Raw genomic sequence first — 24,568 nt, 5'->3', positions numbered from 1 at the left:
AAAATAACGTGAAATTACACAATACTTAAAATAACTAACAGTATAATTTGGGTCTCCTTTATTTCCTGGAAGTTAGGCAAGGTTAAGCCAATCTATAATATGGCCCATAGTACGACGTACTTATGATGGAAGCTGGGGAAATATTGCTTGATTTTCCACAAAATTACCAAGAAATTAACTACACAGTAGTTTACTTATAGTTAACTAAAGCTGGAGACTGTTGGATCAGATGGTTTTACTAGTCTTGCATGAGGCATGGGGTCATGAAGCTACTTCACTGAAGCTTTTCATGTTAACATTCTGAAGGAAGATTTTTTTAAACTGAATAAAAGTGCTGTCAGTTCTGCTGTATGTGGTAGATTTAAACTAAAAGGGACGATCGGTTTCTAGTGTAGATTATTGATCAGCAAACAGACTAAATGATGTTTTTCTTATATTGTTTCTTAACACTGTTAAGCCTGAACTGCCAGAAATGTATACTTTTTTGAAACTTGAGTGTTTATTAAGCCTCCTGACAAATAAAAAAAGAAATTTGCACATGATTTTGCTACATCTGGCATTTCTGTGTAATGTATTGCTTACAGTATGCATGTGTCTGATTGTATACGTCAGGCTTTTCAGGTGAAAAAAAAGTCACACTGATGTAAAAGCCATGTATCAAATATGAATAACTTGACATTACAGGGTTAAAGAATCAACACCATAAAGTGTTTTTAAATCACAATGGATGTGCCTCATTCATTGTGATTTAAAAACAAATATTTGATTATGTAGGATTTCCTTACTCATGGGGATATACGAGGGTGGTGAATGACGGGTACATAAAAGCCGCAGCTGAGATGACGATACCTGATGTCCTGAGGCAAAACTGGAAATCTGAGATTTGTAACAATCTGTGCAAATTATGGGATATTTAAGCCGGAGCTCAAACTGGAAATTTCCCTGTTTTTGGATGTTTGCATTTGGTGTTTCGTTGGGAGGTTCAGACAGATGTGGGTTACAGTAAGATTTCATGGAATTGAACACGTCAGTTGTTTATGCACACTCTATGACTTGGGGAAACTTGAGTATAAGATATTAGACAGAGATATTGTCTAACTAAAGATATTACTGTGCAGTGGATGTGGGTGATTTTAATAATATGTTATTTATTTCTTTTAGTGTGTATTTACCTGCTGCCTTGGAGAGAATAAATTAAAATCCAGTGCATCTCAAAAAATTTGAAATTTGAATTTCTTTTTTGGTAATTAATTATAAAAATAAACTGTGCAAAAGTCTTGAGTCACCCCTCACCACTTTATATTTTGCTTTCAAGAAACCAGACATTTCACTTATCAGTTGATCCATCAACTTTTCACTGAAGCCTCATCAGAAATGGGCTCAGTGGCAACAGGTCTGATGGAAGGATGATTACAAATTTTAAACTTATAGTTCAATTCTTCATCAGTGTGTGTGTGGAGGAGGTCGAGAGAGAGGTACAACAGTGAGTGTGAAACATGGTGGAGGCTCTGCCATAGTGTTGGGCAACATCTTAGCCAGTGCTATTGGAGATCTTGTCAAAATTGATGGAATTATGAAATCAGATTTTGATCCCCCACCATGTAATACCATATGGAAAACATCTGACTGGCAGCAGCTTCATTTTTCAGCATGACAACGATCCTGAACACACTGCCAATGCTGGGTACGAAACACTGTCAGTCATGACAAAAAAAAACAAAACAACAACAACAACACAGAAGTTCAACCTCTTTTTATTGAAAGAAAGTAAATAAATGTTAATAAACATTCAGTATGAGGTAAATACAAACGATTCTCTGAGACTCAGAGGATCACACGTCACTGTTTCCATTTTCACCTTTACAGTGGTAGCTTCAGTTACATCAGTAAAAACATGACTGTGCTGTAACATTACATAACATACAGTAAATATAGTGGCTGTTTTCATTTTATGGCTAAAGTTGGAGTTTGGTCCCACTGCAAAACATTAACCCCGGACAAAAAATATACAATGGACACTCAAAACAGAAACTGCAGAGAGGCAAACACAAGTGAACTGAGGACAGAGCAAGCTACGGGAAATAAAGTACAAAATAAAGAGAAACTCTGTCAACACTTGCTTAAGTGCTCCACTTCCAAACTAAAAACAAAACAAAACAAAAGGTCTGGTGATATTTTATATTTTACAGCTGTCAACAAAGACCACAAAAACCAGCAATAAGCATTGTGTGTAGTTCCTGTGATGTGATTCATGTCAGAGGGCGCATTGCAGGCAGTTTTGCTACTTTGATGTGATTTGTTGGACTTATTTTCTTTAACTTGACAATAACAGGAGATGACAGCTAAGCTAAACACAGAAAGTGACAAGACAGTGTCAGTATAAAACACTCTTACAGGTCGTAACCAAGTTCAAACATTCAGACTGCAGCTGTTAAAGTAGTGTGTTATGCATAGAGACGACATTTAAAACTGGACATGTGCTTAATGCAGAGATCAGCCAGCTCTAAGCAGATCTGATTGGGCACGTAGTCCCCACTGTTGCCTCCACACTGAATAAAGAGTCTCTACAAAACACAATGATGGTGTTTCTCAGCCATTAGCTGAGTATCTTTTTAATATAGCCCTAAACCAACAGCGTTTAGCAGCTGAGAAACTCCCGCACTGTGCTCTGCAACGACCTGCAGAACAGTCAAAGCTGCAAAGTTACGCAAAAGAGGCAGGCATTCTCGAGAAGAGCTATAGGACACAATGGAGAGCAGTGTGATCCAGGCACACGTTATTCAAACTACTCTGTCTGAAATATAAAGAGCCTTTTACGTATGAATTATGATACAAAGGAGATTTGTTTATTTCTCTGGAAAACTTGAGTGTTAAATAGCACAAAAACTCCCCATCAGTTATTATTTCAGGATGTAGGTAATAAAAAGAGTGCAATACCATCACCAGTGCTTCAACTTTATCATCAAAAACGGTCTCATAATCCTTTTTTCCCCACTTTAAATCTTTTTTTTTTTTTTTAGTTTTGTCTATAATTCCTATAATTAAAGATGCCGCACCAATGACATTAACTGCTAGGATTCACTGAGTTGCCCGCAAAGGGTCTAAAAGGTTTGAAGAAACCTCCAGATCTGCCATAAAACTCAATATCCATAAAAGTGTCTAACACATATGTGATTTGTTAATGAACCGTGCAAATAGCCCATTCAGAGCTTTGATAATAGCCAGATGGCACAATGAAATTCAAATTATGGTTCTACGTTTCATCTGTAATGAGCTTGGCACAGGGCATGGCATTTCTGTTCGTTTTTATACGTGTTTTTTAACTTAAATAAAGTCGTTTCATGTGACTTGTCCAGATCTTATTCAGGTACAGCGAGAGTACAGTGTTGAATAAAAAGAAGCAAGTTGCAGCACTAACATACATGAAACCTGTAAAATCCCTAAAAACACCCTAAAATCAACACTAAATACAATATGAACATTTGAAAAAACAACAGATGAGAGGAGAAAGATGGCATTATAAACAGGTTGATGCACAATCTGAGTAAATCTGGACTCCTTCAACATTCACATAAATAATTTTGAGTGGTGGCAGTTACAGGCTCAGACAGGACGTTTCCCTCCATTGTTTAGGATGTTTGTGTGTGTGTGATTTGTGTGTGTGTTCTTCATATTTGCAACTGAATAAAGAGTCACGTGAACACAAATCAAACAGCTGAAGGCTGTTGGGACATGCATGAGCAATGAAGTGAGTGTTGACAGAAGAGTGGTGGCACGCAGTCCTCTGCTTGTGCTGCTCCCGCTTCTTTGTCTCATGTGTCCGTGTGAGCTTTCACCTGTAGCTGTAACCATGTGTGTTACGGGACAATGAGCGACTCCGTCTTCAGTGTGCATCCTTCTAGAAGAAAACTACCTTCAAAAACTTCATGTCATACAGTTTCTCAGTGGTGATACGTGGGATGGTTCCATGTGCGGTACCATGACCTGAAAGACCAGAGGGAAGATCGCAAGCTCTTAGGCAAATGTTTTTAAAAAGTACGGGAAAAAATTCTGATAAATATGTTTTTGTAGACGAGTGATTCCCAGAGTGCCAGGCTTTAAAGGTACAGCAGAGAAGGGAAGGTGAAAGGCCCAAAGTAACGTGATATTTAGAATCCCCATATATCATTCCCTATATGTATGTTGTCAATACAAATAATGGCAGTAAGAAACAAAATTTCAAATAGCCCTGTATGGCATTATTATTAGTTTGACCTTCAGATTAATCTATTTAGCTTGAAGAAGAGGTCAGAGGCCAAATGTGATTTGATATTTTAAATCTTTATAAGGCTCTTTCTATATGTTGTCATTACACACCACACTTGTAAGAATCTAACGTATACGGTTTTTTGTCCATTTTGCTAACACTAAATCATATTGACTTGGAAGATCTCGGTGGATGTAGGCCAAATTTGAAAGGATTGTTAACATGACTCCACTCTACACCCCTACAAAGTTTCATCAGAATTCATTCAAAACTTTTCAAGCTTTTGCGTTTACAGACAGAAGGACATGGAAATGCAGCCAAAAAACAAATAAAATGATCCATAGTGTACTCATTCCCCTAGCAAGCAAAAAATCCCAGGTTTGATCCCGGGAGGAGACATAAATCTCTTGGAAGTTACATCAGGAAGGGCATCCAGTGTAAAAGAACTGGACCAACTTAAACATGTGGAGCTGCCCACTGTGAATAAAAGTGCAGCTGAAAGTAGCTTTGATAAATAACATTTTTTTAAAAAGTTCCACAGTTTTATTTTTAATATTGGCATTTAAATCTGTATATGTAAAAAAGAGCAGAACTAATGAAAGAAAGCCATGCTATTCTAAATATACATATGTTGTCCGTCATTTTTGGACCTATTTTTAAACCTGAACTCATCTTAATAGCTCATCAGTCAAGGGGAAAACCTACAAGCACAGTGTTTTTCCACATACATATACAGATACAGAAAATCAAGCTCCACAAGCAAATCATCAGAAGAATAAACTGAATAAATTAATACACAAACAAGGAAACTGTCATGGTCCCCGACTCTTCCTTGTGAGTTATTTGTTTTGAGTTTTGTATTTTTCTTATTACAGTGTTTCCTGGTTTGTTCCTTTACATTTATATTCTGAGGTTTTGCCTTTCCTCATGACTTCAGTTTGGCTTGTGTTTTATTCCTTGAATCTCAGTGTCTTGTTTTAGATTTTACTTCCCTTGTCTCGTTTTCTCAATTAGGTTCAGCTGTCATCCCCGGTGTATCCGCTCCCCTTGTCACCTCGTGTGTGTTTATAACTTCAGTGTTCCTATTGCCCTTTGTCGCGTCCTCTCTCTCGGCTGTGTGCTCTGCCATTGTTTTTTTAATTTTTGTAAGACTTCAACATTAAAGCAGTTCTTCAGTTTATGTTCCATCCCCTTGCATGGTGTGTCCATATCCTGCCACACAACCGATTTATGAAGAAATACTTCCTAGGCTTGTGTAATAATCAGAGTTTTGACAATACGTCTGCGTGTGTTGCAAAAGAGTGCTGCAAAAGTCTTAAACAAAAAGAACAATGCCACTTATTCATATCTGTTAAAATCCTGCACATAATCCATGTCAAGTACCCTTTTTGTCTGAGCTAACTGTTTATTGGCTTTAGTTTTATTTTTATTGGAAGTGGCATCACTCTCCTCATTTAACTTGTGCCAATAAAATGACAAACTGCTCATTTAAATCTCAAATGACAGACGTTATTTAAGTGCTGACGGTTTGGATATATAAGCAAATTAATTATTTTTTCAGTTTCTGAGGAAAAGTTAAACAAACAGTTTCCATTGTTTTTGGAGTAGATATGAAGCAGCCAGTTATTGATAACGGCTCGTGAAACACTCTCTCCATGGTAACAACGTCCTGAGCTGACATCTTAAAACTAATATTGATGCTGGAGTGAAGGGAAAAATATCTTTCACAGAAAAACGGGGAGTCTGTGTGACTTTTTCTTACCCTGGTGTGCTGTAGGAAGCTGCACTGACTGGAGAGGTTAGAGAGGTGGAGGCTGCAGACAGACCGTTGGGAGATGCCTCACGGCTCATACTATTTGGGGATGAACTTGAAGAAACTGTGAAAACAAGGCTAAAATATTATTTAACATGTACACATATACAGATGATTACTGTATACATGTTACAGTGAAAGGCACATTATTGAAGCTGGATGGGACTTGCCTCCACCTGAAGCCAGAGGGCTGTAGGACCTGGATGCAGATGCCTGAAACAATAAAATGAATGTTAGGATGGTAAACATACTCGCATTACAAAGAGCGGGTTATAGGTAACCCTCTAATATATCTACCAATCCTCTTGGTAGGCGTTTAAAGCGAAAAGTCCAACTTAAGACCTGTTTATTTTGTGTGGCTAACAGCTTACACACTATACTTGGACTTTTATAATTAAAGATAATTAAAAATGCCTCTCTGCAGACATAAGAGTGCTCTGCCACCTAAGTCAAAGAAAGCATATATCAGGTGGCTAACCATCCTGGAGTTGTAGGTGTGAGACTTGACAGGTAGAGTCGCCGTCGGGCAGTAGATCCTCTTCTCCTTCTGGCGACGATTACAGAACCAAACTCGAACCACCTCCTTCTCCATGGACAGCTGCTCTGAGATCAGGGTTATCTCCTCAGAGTTGGGCTTAGGGTTCTGAAATTCAAAAATATGCACGATTTCAACCTTGTAATTTTGCATAGGAGGTGCATAACGTTGATATCTACCTGAAAAACAATGAGTGTCCAAGACATTTGAATAAGCCCCGTATTAAGCAATGATAAAAGAAAATTACTTGGTCGTCGCTAAAAAGATTTGAAAACTCAAATAAAATTATAATTAAATTATAATTAAAAATCAAATATAAAAACAGATGAGAGTTAGGTCCACATGGGGGATGTTCTTGGCTGAGAGGCCCATCTCAAAACTGCAGCCGATGGTAGTTGCACATTTGCATAAACTAGAACGCCTGCACGGCAGCAGAGGGAACAAAGAGTAGAGGCTGAAGGCCAACTGTCAGGACTATCCTATTAATTTCTTTGTGTTCATGGATTCACCCAGCTCATGTCTACAGTCATCCACCATCTTAACATTCCCGATGTACCTCTTTTATTACCTTCCCTCCCACATTACAACTCCTCTAACAGAGGAGAGCTTAAACAATGTTGTTTGTTTGCGTCATACTGTGTTTTACTAATGCAAGTTTTAGATATTTCTCCTTGTACAAGACAGATTTTTCCAGGTTTTATTCATTAGCGTGTAACGCTTATTCAGTTATATGCTCACCATGAAAACAAGACAAGTAATGAATGAGTCTTACATCCAGGAAACGTTTCTCCAGAGTCATTTTGATGTTGGTTTCAATGCTCGTCCTCTTTTTCCGTTTGCGCCCGTAGCCCTCCATCAGGGTCGGCAGAGAGCTGGAATTGCTCATCGTGTCAGAAGGTGAGTTCTCTGATGTAAAAAAAAAGAAAAGCAACATGGAAATTGAATTAATAAAATGAGATTCTTAGATTGTATAACATATTTTGTGCCCCAGTATTACTTTTTACACATTCAACATTTCTGAGAAGATGATATCTGATGGATTTAGTTGTAGCAGACATTTTTATAAACCCACAGCTGTGATTAACAACATCAGCCATATCTGCATTCCTTAGTGTTAAATCCAGACTTCTTATGTCTGTTTGTTAGATCATGTAATGACTGATCAGACATTTCATATTTTATTAGGGCCAATTCAGGTATAAATAACAAAATAAAAATAGTGCTTCACCCTGTAAATCCTGGACTATGAAATGATAGCCAGAAAAATTAATATTTATTGAATCTTCTAACAATTTAAAAAATAAAAAAATATTAATTTGCATACATGAGTTTAATTTGTCACATTTGCTCCATCCAGCATCCCGCATTTTTTACAATTCATTTATTGCTCAAAAATGTATTGCTCAATTTATTTAGGTTTAAAAATCACACATTTTAGAAATCTAACAAAAATGTGTTTAAAACTAAAAATTATATTGCTATTTATATAGGCAAAAAACTCACATGTTACATGTTACTCATACCCAAATTTGAGGATGTCACTAAGAAGTCACAAATTAACATTCAACCACTAAAACTAATGATTCTATTCACTAAGGAAGGAGGTAAATAAGTATAGTTTAGCATCTTAATAAAACTAAAAATAGAATTGTGATTTACTATTTTTCTGTTTTTTAAAACAGTAAACTTACAAATTCATGAATCAAAGCAATAATTATATTTTAGCATTGCAAATATCATCTTGATTAAAAAGCTTGCACATACTGGTGGATTAACAGTTATATTAACAGTTAAACATTTTTTTACTGTGCAGATTTTCAGATCCTGGTCATTTTTTCTGCAAACCTCAGTCTGTGATCAGCAGAGGGTGTGCTATATGAACTAATGCTCGTGGAAATAGGTGAAAAAACTTGTTGTGATGAGGAAGAATAGTTTGTTGCAATTTTAATGGTAGTATAGGAAACATAATAAGAGTTGCTGCGTACCGGCATCGCTCAGCCATTTCTCCAGCAGAGGTTTGAGTTTGCACATGTTTTTGAAGCTCAGGTTCAGGGCCTCAAATCGAGAGATTGTGGTCTGGCTGAAGTCATTCCCGTAGAGTTTTCCCATTGCAAGGCCAACATCTCCCTGTGAGTACAAACACAACAGAACACAAAACACTGATGGATCTCTCATGCAAAAGCAATTCAATCAGCAAATTGTGGTAAATTCAGCAGCTTTTTCTAACTTCCTCTAGTCTGAAGAAAGAAAAATGGCACATAATTATTACTCAGCTACATTTGGCCATGCTAACAGCTTACTAAACAACTTAAAAACATCAGATGAGTTCAGGGTTTGAACGTTATAATGCTGTCAGATCTTACTGATCTTACTGATCTTTCATCTTTTTTGACTTTCATGGGAACTTGCTAGATAGGTTTAGTTACTACTCATTACAACTGTTTACATTTAGGGATCAACCAAGGCCTGAAATGCAGAAACGATCCCTTTGCCAAACTGTTCTTCCATGGAAGGTTTCTGCACTATTTGAAATTCTCAAAAACCAAACCAAAAAAGTCTGATAAAAACACAGGAGTGCCAAGTACTAGTGTTTCTCCTCCACAACTGATCATGGCTCATTGCAACAATTTTAAAATCCATCCCTAATGACTTTGAGTTTTGCACTCTGTTTAGCTTATTTTTTTCAATCTCTTTCTCACTTGCGCTGTCCTTTGCTAGATAAGTTTCGTCACTATTTGGATACAACTTCTTGGTTGGATTTATAGACTATGAACTTCGTCATTACATTTATGTACTAAAAACTACTTGGTTAGGTTTAGATACTGTGAAAAATGGTCATTACATTTGGATCTGTAGCTTTTTTCTTTAAAGTTCTTTATTAAATTTTCTTTCAAACTGTTTTTATAAAGCTATAAAATCAATTAATGAGATTTAACAGGTAACACTAGGCTATAAAGAGGCATTGGCTAAATTATTAGTTGTAGCTTTTAAATAAAAAATAAATAAATAAAACTGCATAGGACTGGCAGGGGGTTAGGCAAGACCTGGTGTGCTGGCGAATTTGTAAATACTCTGTCAGAAACGAACCGTCCGCCCCTCTGTTTTCTCATGCAAGGTTTATGCACTGTGGAAATTCCCTTGAAGCAAACCAGCAATATTGAATAAACACTTAGTGGTGCCAGAGTTTTGTTTTACTCTTCTGGAACTGATTATCATTTATCTCAATGAACTTTAATCCCTCCCAAATGACTTGTGGTTATGAAATCATGAGTATGGACATGTGGCCTTCTTTGCCCTCTTTTTTAACCTGCTTAACTGTGACCATATATGTTTTTGTTATTATTATTATTATTGTTATTATTATATTAAATATCCAAGCAAAAGCAGTAACAAATCTCTAATATCTGTAAGATATAGGCTAATTATTTAATGATAAAGGTGAAGCTAGATACAGTATAAACCTAAATCATGAAATGATTGGTGGATTATTGGCTACGATAGGCTCCAGCCTCCTAATTTCTAATTATAAGATTATGTAAACATGGTATTAAAAAAAATCAGGACTCTGATGCATAACTGAATAAATTAAGTGTGGTCACCACAGGCCAAAACCACACAACTGCCATCTGGTTTTCATGAGCATGTTGCAACACCCAGAGTCTTGTGTAATTTTCTCTATATTTTTGCAGCATAAAAAGAGAAAACAGTCAATGCAAAATGCATTTATGTGAGCCGACTGAGTGAATACAGTCTTTCAGGTCTTTTTATAGGGCCTGATTTACCTGAGTGAAACCCAGTTTGATCCGTCTTTGCTTGAATGCTTTAGCAAACTGCTCCAGATCCTCCAGCTCGTTAGGTTCCTCCTGTGGAGGCACCGACATGTGTTTGGGCATCTGCAGGTGGGACATGTCCATGTGGTTCTCCATGGAAGGCCCTGCCAGACCCGAGCGACCCATAGCCTGGATCAGAGAAACATCACAGAGGGAAATCTTCAGTTTCCAGGTGATGTAAGGTAAAAAAAAATACAAGTTTTTACTGTACTGAGACAAAAAAATGACTGTTATGCATACACAGGACAAAAGCTTCACTTCAGCTTTAACTGTTTAGTTTCCTGGCAGGATCATAGATGTCGCTTTCTGGGTTGAACAGTGAAGCCAGCTGAGGTGCCTTCAACTTACATTCTGTTTAATAGCCAGCAGGGGGCGACTTCTCTGGAGTTGCTATGAGTTTAATGGACTTTGGACTGTTGAGAAGTCTGTGGTAAAACAGTCCTCTGCAAACCTCATTAAACACTTTCCTGATGACTTTCTGTGCTCAGTAACTACTTCCAGGCCACGATAAATAAATGTAAATTATGATCATTCTAAGAGTCAGTAAGGAGGATTATCCAGCCTACAGTCATTTGTAGTAACTGTGTTTTCCCCCTTTATTATATATTTAAACTTAATTAAACAAGTGTCTTCTTTTGCTTTCTGAACCTCCGGTTGGCAGTGTATCTTAGTGCATGATTCGTTTGCTCTGTTTTAGCTCAAAAGGTTAAGACATGAGGCCCGTATACAAATTTCTGACTATTTAGAGTCTCCTCTCTACTGGAAATACTGGTCAAATTAAGGACGATTCCTTAGACAGAGTGTGCAAAATGCAGAACATTTGACTTGGCTTCCTGCAAATTCACTGACTCATTTTTCTCCCTCTTTAAAAGCGACACCATCCCTGAAGATTATACAAGGTTAGGTAAAGACAACACAAAATAAGCACAATAGTGAAATAATCTCTTGTTCTAAATAGCATACTGAATTCGACCGTGGTGCTGTAAGAGGATGCCACCAGTGGAACAAGTCAGTTTGTGAAATTTCCTCCCACTTATATTTATCTGCGATAAACTGTAAGTGGCGCTATTACATAGTGGAAACGTTCAGAAAGTCAGCCGTCAAGTGGCTACCACATACAGTTGCAGAGCGGGTCACTGGGTCACCAACGCTCTGCTGATTCAGTAACTGCAGAGCTCCGAACGTCCTCTGGCATTAACATCAGCACAAAAACTGTGCGCTGGGAGCTTTCCATGGCACCTACAGGAGCCATGGAAACCCATGCCATGAAGCATGGGTTTCCATGCTTCATGGCATGAATCCTTAAAATGTCATCATGTTGTTTGATAGGTGACTGGTCAAAACAATTGATCCTATCCTATGAAAGGTCTCCTTTTTACCTACAAATTGATAAAAGGCTCATTTTCCAGCTGTGATTCCTTCTGCACCAATGTAAATTTCTAATATAGCCTTAATTTAACATATGCAAATCTAACTTAAGGTTGTGAAATGGAGAAACATCACCGGTGTTCACATTTTCTTTATGATAGCTTGGATCAAACAAGTTTAGATGCTGGAGAAGTTTGTGACGCGCTGGTGCACGCAGGAGGAAGTGGAAGATTTTCATAGATTGAAATGATTACTTTTCAATAAATATCTCAAGTAAAAAAAAAAAGTTATAAGTAGATGTTTTTTTTCCTTTAAAGCTTTGAAGCCATAGGTTGGGAGTGGGTAGCGTGTGTTAAAGGAGAATACCATTGTTTTTATTTTTTTATTTATTATTTTTTCCACATTCCAGATACCTCGGAAACTGGATGTTGGAGTTGGGAGTGATGTCATTCCCGAGTTGTTCCAGTAGTAAAGTTATGTTATATTTTTATTTCTTGTGTTTTACTGTGACGCACTTTATGAATTTTATCTGTGAAAATGGCTATATAAATTAATTTTACATATTTAAACTCAGCTAAGTAAGCTGTAGCAATTTATGTAGCACTAGTAGTTTTTTATTGGTGCTTAAACGCAATGCTGCACCATGTTCATGTACAGGTCCTGGTCAGCACTCTTTATATGGTTTATTTTGCAAGTTACAAATATACAGAATGACAGGAAGGACAGATTACAAGTTTTGCAGTTTTATTATGTTTACATTCACCGCCACCATCTTGGACTATTAATGTGAGATTAGTGAGGCTGCTATAACTTTCCGAGTTGGGACTCCAAGTTGCAGATGAAAATTCTGACTTGGAACTCTGATGGAAAATTCTATTTTCCGACCTAACTTTGAAGGCATTGTAAAATTTTCCATGCCTTTAATAAACAGACCGAAGTTACTAAACAATAAAAATCAGCTAAATCTGAGGAGGTCAGGTGGAAACATTTTTCAGATTTGATGATGTAAACTATTTTTTTTAACATGTATTATGACCACGATGCCTCCCAAACCTCAACAAAGTTGTCCGTTATCTAAAATTAGCCAAAGCTTAACCACAATTCATTTGTTTGTCAAATGTGCTTCCACAGAAATGAAGCATGAATGAAGGTGTTTGGATCATTTCGATATATGACTTGTTTACATCTGTGCAGTTTTACACCTGTAGTCTTATTGCCTGCCTCTGGTGCAGCACACTAGGAAGTGTTCTGGACTTACCTGTGGAGTCAGAGCCAGACCAGGCTGATGCTGAAGAAGACCAGTTGGACTCTGGCTGGGAAGAGACAGCAGGTTCTGCTGCAGAAGGGCTGCAAAGAAAAGCAGCAGAATAATAATATTACTGTTTTGTGACTGTGTGTTTATATTTAAATATTTGACATAGCCTAAGGTGTCCACATAAGGCCAAGCAGGTAAACTGTTCTTGTTTTCAGCCATCTGTTAGATTTTGGATAAGCTAACCAGTCAGCGAACATGCACATGATGTTTGCTAGCAAACTTGATGCTTTTGCTGTTTTCAATCTTTTAAGCTGTAAGAGTATTTTCCTGTTGAACAATTTTAAAGAAAAAACAAGCCTATTTTTCGAAATGTTTGACTATTCTTTTAAGACATTTGTTTAACTTACTTTGCCTGGGCACGAAAGAAATTCTCTTGCAGGCTCGGTTTTATGCTTCTGTTTTTATACAAGCTTGATAGCAAGCTATAAAACAAGCTATAACATGTTAAGAGGTTGTTTTGTGGTAAGCTAACCAGCTGATGTGTAGATGTGATGTGAAAGTTGCTGTCTATTAAATGTCTATTCTATTATGTAATGGTGCCTTTAACCCCTAAAAGGAAAGCACTGGTCTTAACTATTCATACAGACTGGATGTTTTATGATACCTCACCTTGGTGACTGGAGGGACTCTGGGAGAGCAGGAAGGAGGAGGGAGATGACAGGTGAGAAGGAGGCATCAGAACCAGCTGCTGCATGGGGTGGAGAGATGTGAGCTCCTGGAGCAGAAAGCACCACAAGAAAAATGAGTAAGAGGTAAATTAATAAGTCAATTAACTTTAATTTAGTCTAATTAGTCTAGACTACGATGACCTGGATGACTGAGAACCTTCACAGACATAACTTTAATTTACTTGTACTTTAGATTTAGATTTTTGTTGCTACTTTTTCCTGATGATTGTGTTAAAATAAAACACGAGATGAAGTAGTAAAAAAACTGCATTTAATCACTTACCTTACAAGAAGCAAAAACACAATTTAAAGAAAAATGCTTAATTATAAAAGCAATAAAATGTGCTGAAATACTTTGATAATGACTACGGATTTATAAAATGCAAAATAACTTCACAAATTAGTTAAAAGTTAAAAGTAGTTCACAAATTCACAGTTAATCACCTAAGAGCACAATGATTTTAGCATTTCTTAAAGTTTTCCTCAGCTCTAAGATTTCTGTTAAAGCTGAAGATTTTTGTATTTAAAGTAAAATTGTACACATCATTTAAAAACAGAGATTGCTTTACCATAATGGATACATAACTATGTAAGTACAATTCCACTGCTGTAGATGGTTGAGATGGTACTAATCAATCAGTTTTGGGTTGTTTAATCTGTAATAGCAATTTGGTTTCATTAGTTTATAAATATCCAGTATATAAAATAAAGGTAAAAGCAGAAAATAATGTTAGTTAGCATGTTGTTTTCTAGGTAAGTAAAGTTCCTGCACCCTCAATACATAACTGTTTCCAAATGAATGCATCTGTAATAACAATCAAATTAATATAAGAGTATGCCACTCTTTCCCCAAGAGTTACTTTATAGTACTCCCTATAAGAAAATAAAATACACTCCCATTTTTAAATCTGAGTCTATATCTTACCCCAGTCAGCTGACCTCCGTGCACTGGAGAGCTCTGTGTCAGGTGGCATGTCTTCACGGTGGAGCCTGAATGAGGTGAGTCATGAATGTCCTCTGTTTTTATCTAAGACGTGGAAATCAAAGCCAAACAAAACAATAAACTGTCAACTTCTGATAAAGATATTAAAAACCGTTCCTCATACAGCTGTGTGAGACCCCTGTGGCACAGAGCCACCAGGCATGTGGAACCATGGAAGTGAACATGAGTGAATCTGACATCTAATCTCATTTTAACTGAATTTAAATTCTTTATTTAATTGTTTCTGGCCAACAAAAACATGTAAGTGGGGTTTGTGAATAATTTTAATTTCAAAAAGAAGCCTTGCTAGAAAAAGTTTGGAAACCAAAGGTGTAGAGACAGACCACATAAACAGAAAACCTGCGAGCCCTTGCCAAGACCAGTTTGGTAACTAAACACGATACAAAGAGCGATAGACTCTCTCTGCCTGCTTTTGGGTAAGTCAGTATGCAAATATCCCCTCCCCCACACACCCCCACTAACTAACCCCTGAGAGCGATGGCACTTCCTGAAAGCACCAGAACTGAAAGACCTGTTTTCCTCTACCAGAGAGAACATTTGGAGAAGTATCCAAACAGCCGCAGACTGTTTCAAAATAGATTACAGTAATATTCACATTGGCGAGCAGGCAGATTTTCCTGAGGATGTTAACTGTCAAAAAGTTAGTTCAGCACCGTTCCCATGCCTGTAGGATATTTATTTTGCAAATGAGGTTTGTTATTTAGAGTGTCAAAGGTTACAGAAAGTTATACAGTTTTCCTATCATCAGCAAACTTGTTAAGACCAAAACTATATCGAAAAAGTAGTCGCGCAAGTGCAGGCTCACACGGTCTGAATAACAAATGTGTATTAATCTGAGAATGGAAAAATCCACCATTTGCTCATTTGAGCGGCATTTGCTAAAAAATAAGCAAAAGGGATCATGGGTCACTGATCTAAGTTCTACAAAAACTCTGGGAAATTTTCAAATAACTAACAATCAAAGATCATTTTTTATTTCTTCTGTCTACTCCTGAAGCTCAGGTCAGTCAGCTTTCGTTTCAAAAAGTGACGACTGAAATGCAAAATTAACAACAGTCTGGGAATCAGTAATCTGGGAAATTATTGACTTTTGGCTCCGTATCTTGGGTCTCTAAGTAGTGTTGCTTTTCCCAAACCACAAAGTTTGGGAACAAAGCCAATGACAGCACAGCAAATGTTATTTTTTCACCACCGAAAATATGTTCCAAAATGCTAAAAACCTACAATGTCAAGCTGGACTGTGGTGCTGCAGAGAGCAGCTGTTAATATGAAAATATTAGAAAATGCTTAATCGTAACATCCAAAGCAGTATAGTAATAATAATAACAATATCATGATCCTGGAGAGTGAGTTTAGTCTTTGCTTCCTCTTGATGCTCTAGCCTGTTATCCACTCCCTGTTACTCTCAGTGAGAAGTTACAGGCGCTCTTCAGTTATTTGTTTAGCACATGTAGCATATGTGTTGTTTGAATAAATGTGTGCATGTCAATAATGTGAATCTGATCCATGTTTGTCCTTAAAAGGTCCCAGTGAGGTTCACACACACATCGTAGTTTAAAGCCGTTACTGTATTTAAAGCAATACAAGTCATGCTGCTGATAACAGAGAGCTCGTTGGTGGGAATTTCAGCACAAGGAGTGATATCGTGAGCTGTCCTACTAACCTGGCGACTGAAGTCGATTCCGTTTCGCTCTGAAAGTTAAAACAGAAAAAATGAATAATTCAGACTTAATCAAACTTTGATTTGTGACATTTGGTCGATGTTGTAAAGTGTCAGCAAAGAACAAACTTTTGTTTTAAATTAAAGTGAAATAATGCTGTTAAATAAAGGAGTTTCTGTGGCAGTCGGACAAGTTGAACAGTTTAAAGCTACACAAACCTGCGTAATGCAGATTTGGAGTTAGGTTAAATGTATCGCTATAAGGCTGTAGGGTTAGCTTTTTATGATGCAACAACATCAAATATTTCAGGTTTTTTCAAAAGTGAGAATTTGCTGCTGAAGAAAATATCACTTTTGAGGTTTTACTTTCTTGACTTTAAGATGTTGAAGAAAAATGTCAGGACATTGTGTGCAGTTGCCCTTCCTCACGTGTAGCACACAGCACGACATGACATCCACTTCAGACCTGTTCCTGGGTAGAGCGTGCAGCAGGAAGGAACCATGGCGCTCACTCACCTGCTGCACACTCACAGGACAACTACTTGCTCTGTTCTCATGCTGCTGAGAATATTAAAGACTGTTTAAAGTCATATGCCGCTACCTCACACATTTATGTTCTCACAAGAAACTTTAGGGCTTCAGTGCAAGTGTGAAAACATCTTAAGTCAGACAATACAACTTGAGGGAATCAGTTTGGTAGCATATATGTACACATTTAACTGTTTTTATTGTATTTCTGAAGTTTTCCAAACTAAACAACCAACTTAATGATGATAAAATTGGCACCTAGTTAAATGATATTGAAAGAAAACTAATTTAGGTTATTAATTTTTAATCTTTTAGTTGATATTTATTATTTTATCCCATATTAAATGGTTTCAATGGTGTTTTTTAGTATCTAGATGCCCCCTCTTCACACAGATGTTCAGAAGTCTGAAGTCTTTTCAAGAAAACTCACTTTTAAACGTATGTTAAATGACAGAGAGCGATCTCACAGGGGAGGAGAGCACAGAGGTGTGCTGGATAAATTCACATCATTTGAATGTCAAATTTATCCCTCTGCACTGCGTGTGTGCGCGCACTGGGGGAAAGAGAGGCAGTGAGCTGCTGGAGACACACAATGCAAATACACCCATAACTCCTCACCACCATCACTATGTCACCCACTCCCAACCAGACCTCCTCCCCCATGGCACATCCAGCTTCACAGGCTAGGTTCCAGTATGGAAATGACCAAGACATGCAAATCAGCTGTGAGCGCAGGAAGCCTGTGTCTACGCACACACATAGATACTCGGAACGATGTTTGCAAACCGTGCATTGACACAAAAAGTCACGCACACTAAAAGAAAAAAAAAAGTTTCGTCTGTTACATCTGTTAGTCCTTAAACAATGAACAAAATCCAGCTAAGATATTACAAACTGCACAGGGGGCACATGGGACAATATCAATTTGAATTTGTCTTAGGGAGTAAATATTAAATAGAGGTTTCCCACCTCCTGCTCCTTACATTCTAAACAGTATGAATAATCTGCTGGTCCAGAAGCAGTGATGTGTTAGCTCATCTGGAAATACTTCTCTACCCTGGCTATGGCCCAAATGAAGAGAAGGCTTTAAAAATAAGTGACATGTTCACAGTTTCATATACTAAAACAGGCGCTGTTACTCAAACAGAAGTACACAGTGCACCTTTTGGGGACTATTTTATGCACAAATAGCACAAATGCTTTGGTGAGTATTTGTGGCAATATGTTGACAGAAACAAACTTTGTGTAAATGTGTATTTATCTGTTGTTGTATTTTAAATATCTGACAGTTAATGAATGTGTTCATTGTTGATTTTTGGTCTTTCGGATAAGAAAAGCATATATTTGAGTATCATCAGCTCTTGCCTAACTCTCCACATGACCTAAAAATCTGCTTATAGTCACAAGTTCACATTGTGAAGCATGGACAAAGTGTTCTAACAATAATCAGTCACTCTGATTTTCCCTGTTTTCCTATCAGCAAACTAATTTGCTGCACCTGCACTGTAAAAAAAAAACAAAGTCTCCATAATGAAGCCCTGTAAAATCATGGCATCAACAAAGCCTAAATATGCAGCTCTGGTCTGCAAATTGCAAGTAAGGATTTATGAAAGGATTGGGCATAAACGGAAAAGACAAGTTATGATTATTAGTTACCAAACAGTTGGAAAGGACAGCAATTAAATAAACCTTTTCCTGCTCCTTTTTGAACATGTTAACTTATTTGAGAGATATGGTGATGAGATATAGTTAGGTCCATATATGTTTGGATACACCCACACGATTATTTTACCTTTTTACCAAAGCACATTTTGAATGTTTTGGATATAGGTGCAGTCATTTTTGTACTCAGTCCCTTGTTTTCCAGGACAAGCTGACATAATCATAATTAAAATGATCATTTTTTTAAATCTTTATCAAGAATCTCTTGGAGGAAGTTACTGTTTAAAGTCTTGAACCTGTTGATAGTTGCTTGCTTCTGCCTCATGCATGCCTATAACAGCCCTCTGCCTCCCATCGTGTTTTATAGGTCATGTAATATGCTTTGGATCATGATCATAAGTGTTTTCCATATTTTATCTTTCATTTTTTTCTGGTATACGTTGATTGTACTTTCATCTGTCCAATAGTGCTGTTTCAGAGATGCTCTGGCATTTTAGATTCGTTATGCCATTGGATGGCATAACGAATCTGTTCTGACAGTTTTTCTTCACAGTGGAAAGGATCCTGTGATCATCCATTACTTTTGTGGCCTGAGCTTCAAGGCGTTTTAATGGTACATATGTGCCTTATTTTTTCTTTTTTTCTTTTGCAGTCCATATATACCTTTTTTTAAAAACTGCTTTGACAAGTGTGGCTTCACATGGGTCCACATGCAATACACCTTTACCTACTTAATTAAAAAACTTAATTTAAAAAAAGTTTTTAAATTGAAACAAAATTAATTTAAAAACAAATAATCACACTCCATGCCCATGAAAAAACCCTTTACAATTCTAGGCCACCGAGAGTAAGGGTGTATAAAAATGGCAGCAATGCAATTACTAATTAAAGTCTGCATATGAAACCCATATTATTTATATTCCTGTGAGTTATATAAATTTTTGTAAACACCTAAAATATCAACTTTAAGATTTCAGTGCTTTTTCTTTCCTTTTTGTTACATCTGGTAAAAGTTAAACTCAGTCGCTGCTTTTGTCTCTGTGAATCTTCTCTTTCACTGCCACCCCTCCTCCTCTTGAATGATGACGTCATCTTCTCAATTCCCCAGCCTGGCACACCTGGTCTCAATCAAATACTCGTCAAGCTTCAGTGTTTTTCACCTTGCCCTGCCCCTTTGCTCCTCACCCAAGCTCCGTGTAAACTCCAAGACCGGCTCTTGTAGTGCTTTTGCTTTTCTGTAACCATTTTCCTTAGAATTTCTTCAACTCTTTTCTTGTGCTTTTCGTGCCTCCTCTCTTTACTGATCTTATCCAGTTACCAAATAGTTCTTCAACAAGCCTTTTAAGTCTGAGTCCTGTGTTGACCCATGACCCTGCTTCTCTGCATAAAACAACTGCAGTTTAAATGAAACTGGCTAAAACACAAGTGCTAAATGTTGCTTTGTACAAAATTTTGTAATTAACAATAAATTAGCATAAGAAAATGCTTGGCACAGTGTGTATCATAGTCTACAACAGGACTAATGGCTTTTAAATAGGCGTCTGTAAGAAAAAAGAATATATCCTGATACAATTCTTGCTGTTATTGCAAGATATAGATTATGTACAGTAGTTGTCCTTTTAAAGGTAAAGATGCAGAAAAAATTGTTAGTCAATACTATATGAGATATTTGCAGGAAAACTATATTCGCTTGCTGCTTTTCAGTGAAACTGGGTGACATTTAAGGTTAAAAACCAGCAGAATTTCAGACCTCTGGAAGACTTTGTTTTAAAGAAAGATAAACAAAGGAAAATGGCAATAATGTTCACTCCTTACTGGAACTGTGTCAGTGAGGAGTTTGGTTGTAAAACTGCATCCTCCCACTGATTCCCCTCTCTGATCCTGCACAGTCTCCAGACAAGACCTTAACTTGTAAACGGATTCTTGTCCTGCCGTTAGCTCATAGTGTTTCCACATGTTAGTACATACAAAGCTAGTGAATGCAACATGACAATGTTGCAAATTTAAACTGAACATCAAGTTTTGGTGTTCCAGAAATGTTGTTTAAAAGCAGCTGATTTCTTCTAACAAGAACAAGGAAATGTTTTATTAATTACATGTGCTGTGAAGCACGTAAGGGGCACCCAGCACCCAGTTTAAATGAAGTGAGTATGGGCTTAGTTAAATTGGAAAAGTGGGGGAAAAAACACCAATGTTTTATTTCCTGTTTAATAGTACAAATATGACACAGGAGGTTATCGTCCTTTCACCGCAATCTTCTGTTGTCTAATCACACCTGGATCTGATACAGGCAACAGCATCCACTGTCACAGGCCTGCACTGAAAATAAAAGTCGCCTCTGAACATAAGGAATGCATCCAGCGTGAATGTAAACATTATTTCTAAGCAACAGGTTTGCAGTAAGTGAGCAGGTGCAGGTGCAGATCCTCCTGAGATAAGAACACTTCATGTTCTGCTGTTTTTGCTTTCTAGTTTATCTCAAAGTGAGCAGTTTTCACACACAGATCAACCTTTCTAGACATTGCCAGGCAAAGCTGTATACAAGAGCACACATTCCCATATCATGCTTTAAACAGTCTTTAACATCTCATCTCTCAAGTAGGAAGTCTGTTTGAAGTCCAGCTGTGTGAAAATTCATAGCATGCAAGAAGGTGCTGTATATGATGCCTTTTGAAAGCTCTACTCAAACTTACGTGCCCTCACCTAAATTAAATAGAGCATTTCCATCCAATAGTTCAAACATGTCTGTGGTGGATTCTCCCCTTTAAGAAAGGGCAACTTTGTCACATCCTGATTCTTTTGACTATGAAGTTCACATATGAAAAAAAGAAAATCTAGTTGTATCTCTGTTAGCATGCAGATACTTTTGATTTGTTTAGGTTTGTCTCTGAGATTGCTATCTGCACTCCACCTCAATGGGACTTCTGTTTGCCCACAGCACTGAAAACAATGTTAAAACCGTCAACAGCAATTTATTTCCAGAGAAAATGTCCCCATTTTTGTGTTTGTCGGGAAGAAGCACCGATTAAAACACTCAGCTTTGAGTCGACATTTTATTCACCTCAACTGCACTTGACTGGAGGCTAAAATCCACTCGAAACATCCAGACAAATAGAAATATCTGCAGATACACCAACGTGTATTGACTAATTTGGTGACTAATCTATTTAAAATAGATCATCACATGACTAATGAAATGATTAGCTGCATCAAAATATCTTCTGTGGGGAAAAGAAACACAGCCGTGCACCTGACCATATGTTGGCAAAAGTACAGACATTTGTCACTTCCACGAAACTGAGCTGTTCACTTCTCTCGGACAGCTATTGTCTCAGTAAAAGTTCCACATTTTCTGCTGCTGCTGGTTCCTGGTTTTGTTTCGTGGCTTGCTTGGCATCCTCACCCCCTGGGCATCCTCAAGCGAAACCAACTGACACATTTTCCCCACACAAATACACCTTTTCAAGACAGGTGCATGTTGCTTTTATCGTGTTTTACGTGCATCGCATGAGGCATGAATAACAATTTTTTTTGTTTTAAACGCAGCAAATGTTTCTGCACCGCATATTATTGAATACGATGAAACATAGACCCATCTATGTTTTCAATCTGGCCTTTTAATTTGTGACCTTAAAGTCACAAATTGAAAGGCCATATTAAAGATGCTCACTTTTTTTTAAAAAAGTGCCTAAAATTTAAGAATATTTTAGTTTAAAGAGATTTAAATAAGCTGTTGGGGACATGTCAACATTAGATTAAATAAACCTGTAACTTTTCATTCTCTTTCCCCAGAAATAGCAGCAGTGGCCAAATCTACAGCTTTCTACACTCCAAACTCCATCCGTGCACCATGAAGAAGGTAAAATATCCTTACCCGTCTGTTCACCTGGAGCCTCCGTGTGCTCTGCCGTGTCTGCGCTCATCTTAATATCTGTAATGATAAATATAGCTGATTTTCCTACAGGATTGTAACTTTACCAGGACAATGAAGCACTCAGGCCACCCAGGAAAATGATCTTGAGTTTATTCTAATGCGCCCTCCCCTCCACACCACCGCACAAACTTTACACACTCCTGTGTGATCCCTACTTGTAATATTCATAAGCAAGGCCGATAGCCCCATACAACACTCATCTACATATGGCGTAGCCACGCGGTACAGGAACTCTCCTTAAAACTCAACTCGTGCGTTTAAAATGAAATAAAGATATTAAAATGTTATTGATGATCAGAGGTGTTGGAGTAGTGACTCACCTTGAGTTAAAAGCCTGTGCTGCTCCAGCTGCTGTCTCCCCCTCTCTCTAAGTATTCAAAAGGAAGCAAGTGAATGTTGGGATAAGAAGTTTTGTAATTCTTACTGCTGCTCATCAGGATTTTCCTAAGTGGGAAAGCATTCACCTCAGCAGTACACCCTGCTGATGACTCTGGCTGATTTGCATATGTCTCTGTGCGACCTATCCAGCTTCAGACACTTTGCATAAAACAACAATGGGCTTGCTTTAAATTTTAGAGCATGCGTGTGTGTGTGTGTGTGTGTGTGTGTGTGTGTGTGTGTGCATGTGTATACCAAAACCTCATTTGGAGTTATCCTTGTATGTTTTGAAGAACTAGATGATATTTGTATGATTCCTTCATGAAGGCATTAACTTGGCTTTCTTGAGAAAAAAAATATTTTCAAATCATGCTACAAATACTCAAAATTGTCAGACCACAGACAAAGGGGCTAAATCATGTTGAAAAAATAAAATGTAATCAATAACAGCTGCAAAACTATAAGGTAGAAACAAAATACACCAAGGCTACATGGACAAGAGGCATTTGGGAGAGTACTGAAATGCAATAAATTTCCCTGGCCCTGTCACTAATGTAGAGTGAGATTTGAAAGCCCTCCAACAAATAATTCACTAAATCAAAACTTTAATAAGAGAACAAATGACACCCTTTTAAAAATGAGTCAGCAGTCAAGGAGCTGAAATGCGAAGCTGAAATATTTTGAGATATTGGGAACAGTTCTAGGCTGCAGGACCTGCACAGTAGTTAGCAGCAGTGAGGATTAGGAGCTGGGCAGCTGAGAGCCATGTTTACATCTGAAGGGGTCTTAATGGCTAGGAGCTAGGAGCTAGGTGAGAAACAAGATTCCTGTGAATGAAAAAGTGCGGGGCTAGAGACAAAGCTGACTGTGGCATATCGCCTTGCCACTAGCTGGAAAATATACAGTGTTTTTATGGTTATTTGAGACATCCAACATTTTAGTAATTTATTTATTCTAAGTTTATATTTACAGTACTACATGAAAGTTAGGAACGTCCCAAGTTATGAAAAGAAAGTACATCTATTTACATGGAATGTTGTAGAATTTACTCTATTTATTCGGCACCAGTTTACGAGAAGAGTTGTCACCTTCACATTAGGCCAAAAATATTAGAAAGAAAACCCCAATAATCTAGCAATCCCTACGGGCAAGCGCATGGCAACAGTGAACAGGAAGAACTCCTTTTCAGCAGGACAAGACCTCAAGTACCGGGACAGTAAGGGACAGACATATAGCTGAAAGACAAGAAGAAACAGGGAAAAATAAACAGGACAAAATATGAACTGCTGCACAGGAAAGAGCAGAAAAAGGTTAATGACATGCAGAAATGGCAAATGAGCACATAGGGAAGGAAAAGAGAGGAGTGGAGGATAAACTCTCAGTGCATCATGGGAAGTCTCCCAACAGCTTAAGAGATGGTGAAGGGTTACCTTGGGTTACCTTCTTTTCTGCTGGATGCAGAAGAGAAAATAATTTTTAGACTCCTGAAATAAAAATGAAATTTTCTCTAAGTAATCTTTAAGGAATCTTTAACACATCATAGTTTTATTTTAGATGCTTATATTATTTTACTTTGCACAGAAACAAAATTCGTTCACAAAAATCAAAAACTACCAGGGTCAAAAATC

At 37.5% G+C, this 24,568-nt stretch overlaps 1 protein-coding gene and 1 long non-coding RNA gene across 4 annotated transcripts; one reads left to right on the top strand and one right to left on the bottom strand.

Moving 5' to 3' along the window:
* Positions 1 to 1,738: 1,738 nt before the first annotated feature.
* Positions 1,739 to 23,010, bottom strand: pou2f3 (POU class 2 homeobox 3). 3 transcript variants are annotated; one of them, XM_039618925.1, is made up of 13 exons: positions 22,883 to 23,010; positions 22,503 to 22,559; positions 16,442 to 16,470; positions 14,701 to 14,802; positions 13,717 to 13,822; positions 13,051 to 13,139; positions 10,377 to 10,583; positions 8,580 to 8,721; positions 7,367 to 7,500; positions 6,538 to 6,702; positions 6,230 to 6,272; positions 6,009 to 6,123; positions 1,739 to 3,984 (listed from the first exon to the last, which is right to left on the bottom strand). In XM_039618925.1, the coding sequence occupies exons 2-13, from the start codon at positions 22,549 to 22,551 to the stop codon at positions 3,942 to 3,944; spliced, it is 1,224 nt and encodes a 407-aa protein (XP_039474859.1). In that variant the 5' UTR covers positions 22,552 to 22,559; positions 22,883 to 23,010; the 3' UTR covers positions 1,739 to 3,941. The 3 variants fall into 3 exon arrangements, with proteins under 3 accessions (XP_039474859.1, XP_031594096.1, XP_039474861.1); XM_031738236.2 differs by having other exon boundaries at positions 10,377 to 10,553; XM_039618927.1 differs by lacking the exon at positions 22,883 to 23,010 and having other exon boundaries at positions 22,503 to 22,833.
* LOC120442394 lies at positions 13,747 to 22,481 on the top strand. The gene is made up of 3 exons (XR_005614713.1): positions 13,747 to 13,859; positions 14,706 to 14,774; positions 22,421 to 22,481. It is a non-coding gene; the product is annotated as an uncharacterized LOC120442394 (long non-coding RNA).
* Positions 23,011 to 24,568: the final 1,558 nt, after the last annotated feature.

This window comes from Oreochromis aureus, linkage group 10 (genome assembly GCF_013358895.1).
Source record: "Oreochromis aureus strain Israel breed Guangdong linkage group 10, ZZ_aureus, whole genome shotgun sequence".
Taxonomy (NCBI): domain Eukaryota; kingdom Metazoa; phylum Chordata; class Actinopteri; order Cichliformes; family Cichlidae; genus Oreochromis; species Oreochromis aureus.
Note: the sequence above shows the minus strand (reverse complement) of the source record. Positions and strands in the feature narration are given on the sequence as shown.